This window comes from Chiloscyllium plagiosum, unplaced genomic scaffold (assembly GCF_037043375.1).
Source record: "Chiloscyllium plagiosum isolate Xiang-an unplaced genomic scaffold, Cpla_swu_hap1 HiC_scaffold_38, whole genome shotgun sequence".
NCBI lineage: Eukaryota > Metazoa > Chordata > Chondrichthyes > Orectolobiformes > Hemiscylliidae > Chiloscyllium > Chiloscyllium plagiosum.
Window position 1 is genome coordinate 31,810,407 of NW_028270176.1, and position 11,826 is coordinate 31,822,232.

Sequence of the window (11,826 nt, forward strand, 5' to 3'; positions counted from 1 at the left end):
TGAATAACACTGTTATATTGAAAGGAATAAAGGACAGGGCCCCTGAGAGAGGGCAGAGAATGGCACAATGTCCTTGGAAAGCCACATGTTGGTGAACCTCAAGGGTTTTTAAGACAGTCAGCAGTTGTTACATGCCAGCCATTAGAATCTTCCTTCCAAACAGTAGCAATTTCAGAATTCACTGTTTTTAATGATGGGATTTGAATCAAACATTTAAAAAAACATCATTAGCCATGTATGTTGTGTTGCTACTCTGGTGAGGTTACTACTATGCCACCAAAATTGTCACGGACATGAATGTTCACTCTGTCAATCATTGATCATGATCCACAATATCTACAATCTTCTTAATTTATCTTGCAGCTGTTTTGGTGACAATCATGAATCTCCTCCGGGGAAAGTGCGGCATCACCAAAGGTGCTTCCCTCTACTTAATCTCCATGGCAACAGCCGATCTACTGGTCATTTTGTTTGGTATTATACTCAACGCACTTGCTTCCACATATTTCCCACTCTCATTCCTGTTCCAGCCAGCCGTGTGCAGTGTTAATGCTGTGTTGGCCTATGCTGCTATCGACTGCTCTGTCTGGTTGACCATCACTTTCACCTTTGACCGCTTTGTGGTCATTTGTTGCCACAATCTGAAAGCCAGATATTGCTCTGCCAGAACAGCAGCAGCCGTGGTAACCACTGTTTGCCTGGTGAACATTTTCAGGAACATCCCGTTTTACTTTAAGTACCAACCACATGACACATTGGATGGTGTGCCCTGGGGATGCAATACCAGACCAGAGTTCTTCACCTTGCCAGGATGGGTGGCATTTTTCTGGATCCACCAGTTGCTGAACCCATTGATCCCCTACCTCCTCATCCTGCTGTTCAATGCTCTGACTGTCAGGCACATTGTCTTGGCAAATCGGGCATGCAGGGGTCTCCGAGCTCCCAGTAACAGGGACCAGAGAGGAGATGCAGAGATGGTCAACAGGAGGAAATCCATCATCCTGCTGTTTGTTGTCTCGGGCAGTTTTATATTGTTGTGGATGCCTAAGGTCAGTGTTTTCTTTCTGATGAAGATTACTAACAACCATTTTTATCCCAGTTATGACCATCCTGTTATGATCGCTGACATATCTGGGACTATGCTCTTCTACCTGAGCTCCTGTACAAACACTGCCCTTTATGCCCTGACCCAGAGTAAATTCAGAGAGGAGCTGAAGAGGGCTCTGAAATACCCCTTCACTCTCATCCGTGAATCACTCCCTGCATTTCAGTAACAAACACAGGTGGATCTGCAGCTTCCCAGTGATACATATCCCTCCGTGGACATTTCCTGGTCTTAAAGCATTTAATCTTCCGTGAATGTAGCTCTCATGTATTGAGTTTAGGGTGGGAATATTTCTCTCATTACTGAATGCAACATTGTCCAATTCTGGAAGCATTTCCAAACTCTGTTGCTCATGAATGTTCCCTATTAGAGTTTCTGAGCATTGGTGAATATAAAAATATTCAACCCTCCCTTACACACACAACCCCATCAGTCCGCTGCTAAACTCTGAAATAGCTAATACAAAACCTCATTCAAATATCAAAGAAATGGCACCACATAGCCTTACATCCCTCTATGTGTGGTGCTGTTGGCATTTCTGATGAGTCTGACCCACTCTGCATGAATTAGGAGCAATAGATTTGTACAATTGATGTCTGTGAATGGTGTGTGATGGGGTGAATATGATCTATGATGATTGGGCTTAAATGTGAGATATTAATTATGTTACATTGTTGACATTTTATATTCTGCTACAGATACATTTTGAATAACAAATTGGAATTTTTCATTTTATTACCAGGACACTATCACTCGGCTGCAATGAGGTCCTTGATAATGTACTGTCAGTCAGGTTGTACCTCACTATTAGATTAAATTAGATTCCCTACAGTAAAGAAACAGGCCTTTTGGTCCAACAAGTCCACACCAACCCTCTGAAAAGTAACCCACCCAGACCTATGTTGACCCCTGACTAATGCACCGAACATGATGGGCAGATTAGCATGGCCAATCCACCACAACCTGCACATCTTTGGATTGCGGGAGGAAATCAGAGGAAACCCACGCAGACACAGGGAGAACGTGCAAACTCCACACAGACAGTCACCCGAGGTGGAAATCAAACTCAGATCCCTGGTGCTGTGAGGCAGCAATGATAACCACTGAGCCACCATGCCACCCCAATTGTGCATTGACTTTTCGTATTTTTGTTTCAGAAATTTGAGTTGAAGCTGAGAATTGAAAATTTGAACTTGTGCAGCAATGAGTTTCCTTTTTTAAAAAATTTAGTACAAAATACTGCTCCTTAATGTTAGAAAATGGCCGAGAAAGATAAAACAGATTAATACTGCTCGCAGGACACTGTAGACAAATCGGCAGCAAGATCAAATTAGATTCTCTACAGTGTGGAAACAGGCCCTTCAGCCCAACAAGTCCACACCGCACCTTTGAAGAGAAACCCACCAAGACCCCTACCCCATATTTACCCCTGACTAACGCACCTAACACTGTGGGCAAGTTAGCAAGGCCAATTCATCTAATCTGCACATCTTTGGATTGTGGGAGGAAACCGGAGCAAACCCAAGCAGACACAGGGAGAATGTGCAAACGCCACACAGACTGGCATGATTTCTAGGCGTGATTCGAAACCAGGTGTTGTGAGGCAGCACAGCTAACCACTGAGTCACCTTGCTGCCTTAAGATGTTGTTATGTTCGGGGACTGGCAGCTCCTTGGATGTTGAAATGATTATTTAAGGGAGGACTAGTGATGGTCAACTAATCCTAAACCTAAACCTAAACCTAAACCTAACCCTAACCCCAGCCCAAAACCAAACCCAACCCTAACCGTAACCCTAACCCAAACCCAACCACGTACCCTAACCTGACTCCTAACCCTAAAGCTAACCCTAATCCTAACCCTAACCCAAACCTAAACCCAAACCCAACCACTAGCCCTAACCTTAACCCTAACCCTAAACTTACCCCTAACCCTAAACCTAACCCTAACCCTAACCAGAACCGAAACCCAAACCCAACCACTAACCCTAACCCTAACATAAACCCTGCCCGTTTTGCCCCGACCCCTGCTCTGCAATGACCCTTGTGAGATCAACCGTTTGGAAAGCTCTACAATGTCACATCCACAGTGCAAACCAGATGGTAATGGAATAGAAATATGGGCAAAATGTGTCTCAGTCATGGAGAAATGGCCTTTTGTTACAAAGTCACAATCACCTCTGCTTCCATTTGAGACACATTGAAACTTGACTGTGCATGTTTTAAGGAATGTTCAGAGGCATGTACACAATTGATGAATCTGAATAAATGCATTTTACATGTGTTGTATCTTTATTTTCCAATGTTGTTGGCAGAATCTTCATGTGATTCATGATAGTGTGATACAAAAATGTTCTCAAAAGAGCTGAAAAAATAGGAACAGGAGGATGCCATTCAACCCCTCGATGCTGGTCTACCTGTCAACAGGATCATGGCTGATCTGGCTTCCCTCACATCCCTGTTGTCCCCAGATCCAGGGATTCCCCAATTGATCAAGAATCAATCAATCTCAGCCTTAAATGTAGACAAGTGCTCTGCCCTCACAGCTCTCTTTAGCATGGAGTTTTAAAACTCACAACTCTCTGAGAGAAGAAATTCCTCCCCATCTCAGTCTGAAATTGGTGCCCCTTTATTCTGAGACTGTGTCCTCTGCTCCTCGACTCTCCCATGAGGGGAAACACCCTCTCCGCATTGTCCCTATCAAGCCTCTTATGAAGCTGTATTTGCTCCAGAAACCTTTACCAAATATTTGCATGCCTTTTAACATTACACACTTCGTAAACTAAATGCTATACCTCACAACCTTTTCTCCTCTTCTGGTGTTCCTATTTGTCATCATGTCCAATAAACCATAAATGGTGAATTAAAAGGAGACAATGTTTTCTTTGCATGCTTGGGATTTCTTTAGGCACAAGAAACAACTTGAGATGTAATTCAGTTGAACATTCACACAATGAGATTAGCAATGATTCTCTGGTGATGGAGGGAGTTAGATTGTCTGGGTCATTTAGGGCATGGATCATATTCTGCCATAATCTCTCTGACTGTCTGGGCAGATTTCAGGGGCTGTCTGCTACTCCCCTGAACTAAAATAGAGATCAATTCCATCCGTCAATCTTTGATTTGATTTCATATGATTAATTATAGGCACGTGTCCTTGCATACAGTGAAAAGCTGTGTTTGCGAACGATAGAGGCAAATCGTAATAAGCAAGGACAAACGGATCATAGGGTGCTTAGACAGAGAGGCATTCAACTTACACTGCAAAGGAAGTGCGCACAGCATGACAATATCCATCCATCCATCTATCTATCTATCTATCGAACTATCCATCTATCTGTGCATTAACTATTGATCTGTCTATCGGTGTATCTGTTAATCTAACTATCTAATCCATCTATCTATCTGTCTGTCTGTCTATCTATCTATCTATCTATCTATCTATCTATCTATCTATCTATCTATCTATCTATCTATCTATCTATCTATCTATCTATCTATCTATCTATCTATCTATCTATCTATCTATCTATCTATCTATCTATTTACCTATCCATCCATCCCTGACTTTGGGAGCATATTTCCAAGAACCCCCTGGATTCCTGATGAAACAGTGCTTAATGCAGAGAGGTCGATGATATGGAGTCACTGTCCATACTGGTCAGACAACATGCTGGAACCCCAGTGATTGCTCCAATAACCCTGACCTGCACTGTCCTGACGTCAATTCACCCTCTGCTTTCATCTGTCCATGTAATCTGTGCTGTTCACTGAAGAGAGTGAAGGCATATTTCAGAGCCCTCTTCAGCTCCTCTCTGAATTTACTCTGGGTCAGGGCATAAAGGGCAGTGTTTGTACAGGAGCTCAGGTAGAAGAGCATTGTCCCAGATATGTCAGCGATCATAACAGGATGGTCATAACTGGGGTAAAAATGGTTGTTGGTAATCTTCATCAGTAAGAAAACACTGATCTTGGGCATCCACAACAATATAAAACTGCCCGAGACAACAAAGAGCAGGATGATGGATTTCCGCCTGTTGACCATCTCTGCATCTCCCCTCTGGTCCCTGTTACTGGGAGCTCGGAGACCCCTGCGTGCCCCGTTTGCCAACATATTGTGCCTGACGGTCAGAGCATTGAACAGCAGGATCAGGAGGTAGGGGATCAATGGGTTCAGCAGCCAGATAAAAGCCAACCATCCTGGCAAGATGTAGAACTCTGGTCTGGTGGCACAGCCAGAGGGTACACCACCCCATGGACCATATGGTTGATACTTAAAGTAAAGTGGGATGTTCCTCAGAATGCTCACCAGACAAACAGTGCTTACCACGGCTGCTGCTGTTTTCTCAGAGTAATGTCTGGCTTTCAGATTGCGACAACAAATGGCCACAAAGTGGTCAAAGGTGAAAGCGATGGTCAACCAGACAGAACAGTCAATAGCAACACAGGCCAACACAGCATTTACACTGCACACTGCTGTGTCGAACAGGAATGAGAGTGGGAAATATCTGTGATCAAGTGCATTGATTATGACACCAAACAAAATGAACAGTAAATATCCTGTTGCCATGGAGATTTAATAGAGGGAAACACCGTTGGTGATGCCACACTTGCCCCAGCAGAGAATCATAATTGTCACCCAAACGACTGGAAGATGAATTGAGAAGTTTGTGGATATAGTGCATCATGAGCTACGATTGACACGGTCATTATCCACACAACTGACAAAGATGGTGCCACAGTGTTGCTGTCACTGATTTAGCAAGCTAAAGCACCTGGTTAACACATCTCGTGGTATTCATTCAAATCCTGCCATCACAAAGGGTGAAATTTAAAATTGCTAAAAGCTGGAATAAAGACTTGTTTATTGGTTAGCATGTAACAACTGCTGATTGTCTTCAAACTCTATGAAGTCCACTAATGTGTTCCTTTCCAAGGGTGCTGTGCCATTCTCTGTCCATGTTAGTGTACCTGTACAATCTCCCTTTCAACATAATAGTCCAATTCATCTTAAAATGTCTGATCGATTCTATTGTTATAGCAGAGGAAGAACCAGCCAAAGCAAAACTGCCTCCCTCTCACTGGATTCACAACACAACAAAATGAAAACATTCAATGTCCAACATATTTGCTCAACTGTTCTTCACCAGAGGTTATAACATTACATCTTATGAATTCAGTTTATAACAAAAAACAATGTATTATTCATAGTGGAACACAGATAATCAGCAAGGCACGATAAACAATATCTACAATTTAAATCCAATCATTCTTTATCATATACGTCCACTCACATATTGAAGGACTGACAATTTTTTTCAGATTAGATTTCCTACAGTATGAAAACAGGCCCTTTGGCCCAACAAGTCCACACCGACCCTCCAAAGAGCAACCCACCCAGACCTATTCCACTACATTTAACCCTGACTAATGTATCTAAAACTATGGGCAATTTAGCATGGCCAATTCACCTGACCTGCACTTTGGACTGTGGGAGGAAACAGGAGCACCCAAAGGAAACTCACGCAGACACGGGGAGAATCTGCAATCTCCACACAGACAGTTGCCCGAGTTGGGAATTGAACCTGGGTTCCTGGTGCTATGAGGCAGCAGTGCTGACCATGAAGGAATTAATTTATAAAGAAGCGATCTGTAATTTCCCAGTCTGATAACCAATTTAACAATGAATACCTGAACATCTTTAGATGATGGGTTTCATCTCAAGCACTTGGACTGTGTATTGTGTGAGAATTCTGAAGTCACTGGCCCTTACAAGAAGCTTTTTCAAGCTTCTGGAGATTGTTACTCATTTCTTACATTATTTTCTCAGAATTTTCAACAATTCTATAACTATAACAATTCTATAAATAATTCTAGAGCAAAACAAAAGCAGCACCATCCAGAAGCTTTCAAACGAAAAGTAAGATCTGTCTCATTCTTGCAACCCTATCAGAGTCAATTGTTACGGACTACACCAGCCTCTCTCAAAAGAAGGTAGCATAGACTCGAGCTTTTAGTGAGTTTTGACAAGATTTGTAGCTCAGGTTGAGGTTCTGGATGTAGGTTTGCTTGCTGAGCTCTACAGAATTATAGAGTAGACTCTACCAACAAACACATTGACTTGGATCCCATTTACCACCCCTGAGAAAAAATCAGGAAATGACATCACCACGGGAAATGACGTCACCATGGGAGATGATGTCACTTACCCAAGGAAACCTAAACACATAAATAGAAAGCGGACCATGCCACCAGTGCTTCATCTCACTGATGATGTTACCTAGTATGATGATGAAATGTCTGAAAACGAACCTTCCAGCTCAGTGAGCAAACCTACATCTGCTCTAACTTTTCCAATTTTTAAAGAAAGAATAAGGTTTTGTGTTCCAGCTGCAATTTGATTGTTCAAATGACCAGGCTTGAAGCAAAATACACTCTATTCTTATGCTACGGTTAAAATAATAACAGCAAAACAAAGGAGAATTGGTAAAAGTTAACTCCACTGGAAACCTTAACATAATAACAGCTTATTTTAAACAGTAACTATTCCAATATAGTGACACATCAAAAACACACCCATGGCAAAGGAAGATTCAGTAAAATAGTTTGTCTCACATGCAATTCTAGCAGCAGGAAGAGGAGGCAAACCTTCAGGTGTAAGAAAATGAGAAATAACAGCTTCCAAATCCAACTTCTCGACCCAGTAATGACTGAAAGTTAAAGTAAAATCCTGTTTCTGTTGGAGCTTGAGCCCGTCCCTTCATGCTGCTTCTATTGTTCCAAATTTTTAAAAAAGCCAAGGCCTCACAAGCTGTTCATTTTATTAGCTTGGAACAGACCATTTGTCACCTCCGTCTCAACCTCTCTCACAAAAGGATACAGGAGAATATACACATCTTACAGCCATTGTAGTCTCACACAATTCAATGTTTACTTTCCTTTTCCTTTTCAACATGGTCTGTGGGTAGTTGGCCAGCACTGGACTTCCCTTGATCAACATTCAGCCATCTTCCGCAAGCGTAACACTATCTCGGTGCTGAATCATCTACAATGTCCTTAAAGCATTGGTTAATGGGCATTATCTCTCCAGGCCAGTTCCTAAAGCAAGCTGCAGTCTAATATTCTCTTTATTTAAAAGGGAATACACTGTTGCTCAAAGGTGACATTACAATTCTCAACTTCAACTCACGGTTCCAAGTCAAAAATGGGGAAAATCAGAGCAGAAAGGCGAAGATGCCAACACTACCGAGACCACACCATCAAACCCTTAATTGTAGGCGAGCTGATGGCCTTGTGATATCGTGCAAAGCTATTAAGCCAGACACTGTACTAATCTTCTGAGGATGTCGGTTCAAATCCAACTGTGGATTCTTCAGTCAAAAGCAGTCAGCATTTAAGGGTTTAATAATGACTCTGTAATGATTGCCTAAAGGAAAACCACCACCCAGTTTATTTTGGAAAGGAAACTGCCATCCTTACCCCGTCAGGCCTGCACATGACTCCAGACCCATAGCTGACTTATAACTGGACTCTGCACAATAAGTGCTAGCCCAGTCAGTGACACTAACATAACACTAATGAATAAAATATTATTGCACATTCTGAATATATTTTGCGAGCATGTTTCAATGATAAGGGGTACATTTATGGGTGAGAATTATGATTACAGTCCTTTATAGGTGTTGCTGAATAAGGATTTCCCATGCGCTATACATTTACAATTACTTGAACTGTAATCATATTTCTCACCCATAAATATATCCCTCATCATTGCAACATGCTTGCAAAATATATTCAGAATGTGCACTAATATTTTTGGCACAGACATGATTGGCCGAAGAGCCTGTTCACGTGCTTTACTGTTCCATGTTCTAAAAACTAACCCCTCCTTTCAAGGGTGAGTGGTTCTCTCTTATTCTCTCATCCAAAGCTGTAACTTACGCAAGGCTCCTTCCATGATTGAGTTTTATATAATGACATGTCCATCAGAGATCGACAGAGTGATAGAGCACAGAAGGATCCCAATCCAATCATAACGCTGATTCAGGAAAGAAATATTTAACTGGTCTCATTGTCTCACTATTCTGATCATTCCTTACAGTTCTTTGATTTTGATCTTTTCCTGTATTTATTCAAAAGTCCGTTAGAAATTGTTACCCTTTATATCAAACCCAGCATCTACTCAGGAAGAAATGCAATTTATTCTGGATTGCTGCGTGGGATAAAATCTTATTTCACATCTGGTCCTTTCAAGAATCCTTTGCCTCGAGCAAAAGAATGATCCTGCAGCGAAAATGATCTTGCAGTGAAATGTTATTCACCCTTCACTTGCATTGTCCCAGCTTTAAACACCTAAAGGATGTCTCAACATCTCTCTCAGTTCTGAGGCCAATGTGCAAGTTCTTTAATTCATTCACCACACTGAAGATTCTTATCCTTTATACAATTATCTCCCTGAGTATAGTGTATGAAATACTGCAGAGATATAATGTTCTGCCTTTGCAGTTGCTTGATTAATATCTTCAATGTAATACCACTCGGCTGTAAATTTCAAAGTCAAATTCCCAATGCCTTACAATTAGATTTAGACAGACTAAAACCATTTCACAATTTAAGATGATCTCCACACCTGACGGCAGTTTAAGACAAAAAAACGAATTGCTAAAATTATTGGACTTTGAATGATGGGTGACTCTATTCACTGAATCTGCAGGAAAAGTTCAGAAACTGAATTGTCAATAGTTCCTTGTATCCACAGTATGATAAACCCCTTGTGACACAGTCCATGTTACTTCCAGTGTTACTGAGCAGACTCATTAAGCAAATTCCTGTGACATTGTACATTCCCTCTACACTGGCCGTTTGAAAATAGAGATGGAACAAATTCTAATCTCTCCCCTTTCCCACCCCCAAGCACGTACATGAACAAATAAGTGTATTTGTTTTTTAAACTGATACTTGATACATGGGGGATGCTTGGTTTAGGAAATGGGCAACTTATTTGAAATTTGCCTCTATGTCAGTCACTGGATGTGTCACTGTGGGTGTAGTGACTAAAGCCCAGAGTTGTGTGAATTTGCTGCACTGTTCCCCTTGACATGCATTGAGAGACTTAGTTGTAGACACAAAACCAAGAGAAATGACCTTGTTTTGATTCTGCTGGACAAAGTCACCATTTGAGACACAAATGTTTCATTTTATTCAGGAAGTGTGAAAGCAGAATTCTCCCACTCCAGAACAGGTCCCCAGTGCAACAGGCACAATGAGTGCCTCCATCAGAAATAAATTTGACCTTTCCCTGAAATCTCCCTTTGGAGAACCAGCCTTGCTTTTCTCCCAGAATTCAGTTCAGTTCTCGCCCATGTTGACGCTCAGATGGTGATGTTTTGGGTGGGTGAGAGTGCCAAGGCATGTGGATCCATGATGGTCAAACAAGGAGAGGGACAGTACGGCTATGGTGTGACAGAATGGGCTCAGAGGGCTGAATGGACGCCTCCTTTTATTTTTCCACCTTTTGTACCTGAGCAAGTGAGGAACCACCTCACATCCCAGAATGGCCAAATGTGGTAGTTCATATGTGACAAGGAATGAAACATTGCACACAGCAATGAGATTCCTCACCCTACACACAACAGTCAGTGGGTGTCAGTTAAAACAAGAATGAATCAACAACGTGATCATGTCCAAGCTGATTGTGCGATGGAACAAGGCCAATCCCAGAATGAAAACTGAATTGATAGATCATCTTGAAACATAAAACATAGGGACGTGGGTATTCCATTAATCCCATCAATTCATTGTCAACCCCATTTGATATAATCATGGCTGATTATCCAGCTCACTCCCCTGTTCCTGCTTTCTCCTCATACCCTTAGATCCCTTTAGCTTTCAGAACTGTATCTGACTCCATCTTGAAAACATTGATTGTTTTGCCCTCAACAGTTTGCAAAGGTAAACAATTCCAAAGGCTCACCACGCTGTGGTTGAAGGCATTTCTCCTGGTCTAAGCCCTAAATAGTTTACCCCATACCTTTAGACTGTGACCCCTGGTTCTGGAATCATTAATTTTGGGGTTCATTAATTTCGTGGTTTGTCAATAGGACACAGCCACACAAAGCATCATAGACTTTGTTGACAGCAGCAGGTTATTGGGTGAAAGACAGAAAAAATAGCAAACACCTCTATCACACAGAAGGCATTTTTTCATGAGCTTAACAATCAAAATATTCAACATTTCTTTCAACACTGTCCATTACTGGAGACTCATGCAAAGAGAAATCACACACCTCTGATACCGCTTTCAGTTTCTCATTGACTCGTTCCTTCTGGAATCTTTCTCGTTGCCCGTAGAGACACGTTCACAACTGATTTTTATCATCGTGAAATAGTATTTTCACACAGATATGGGGTTCTACAGTTTCCCACAAAGTGATGGGCATTTTTTTCACCCAATCTCTCAGGTATCTCCACAAACGGTTTTCGGGATTGAAGGTTCGACAGATACAGAGAATGTTGGAAATGTTGGAGGGGGTTACCGAGATAGGGACGGGATAGGGTCTGGAGGGGTTTACCAAGATAGAGAGCGGTTACTGAGATAGGGAGGGGTATAGAGGCTGGAGGGGGTTACCGAGATAGGGAGGGGATAGGGTCTGGAGGGGTTTACCAAGATAGAGAGCGGTTACTGAGATAGGGAGGGGTATAGGGGCTGGAAGGGTTACCGAGA

The 11,826-nt window shown here is 42.0% G+C and overlaps 1 protein-coding gene across 1 annotated transcript; it reads left to right on the plus strand.

The window, feature by feature from the left end:
• The first annotated feature begins 380 nt into the window (after positions 1-380).
• On the plus strand, positions 381-1,274 carry LOC148139399 (putative G protein-coupled receptor 139). The gene has a single exon (XM_087980928.1). The coding sequence runs from the start codon at positions 381-383 to the stop codon at positions 1,272-1,274; it is 894 nt and encodes a 297-aa protein (XP_087837054.1).
• Positions 1,275-11,826: the final 10,552 nt, after the last annotated feature.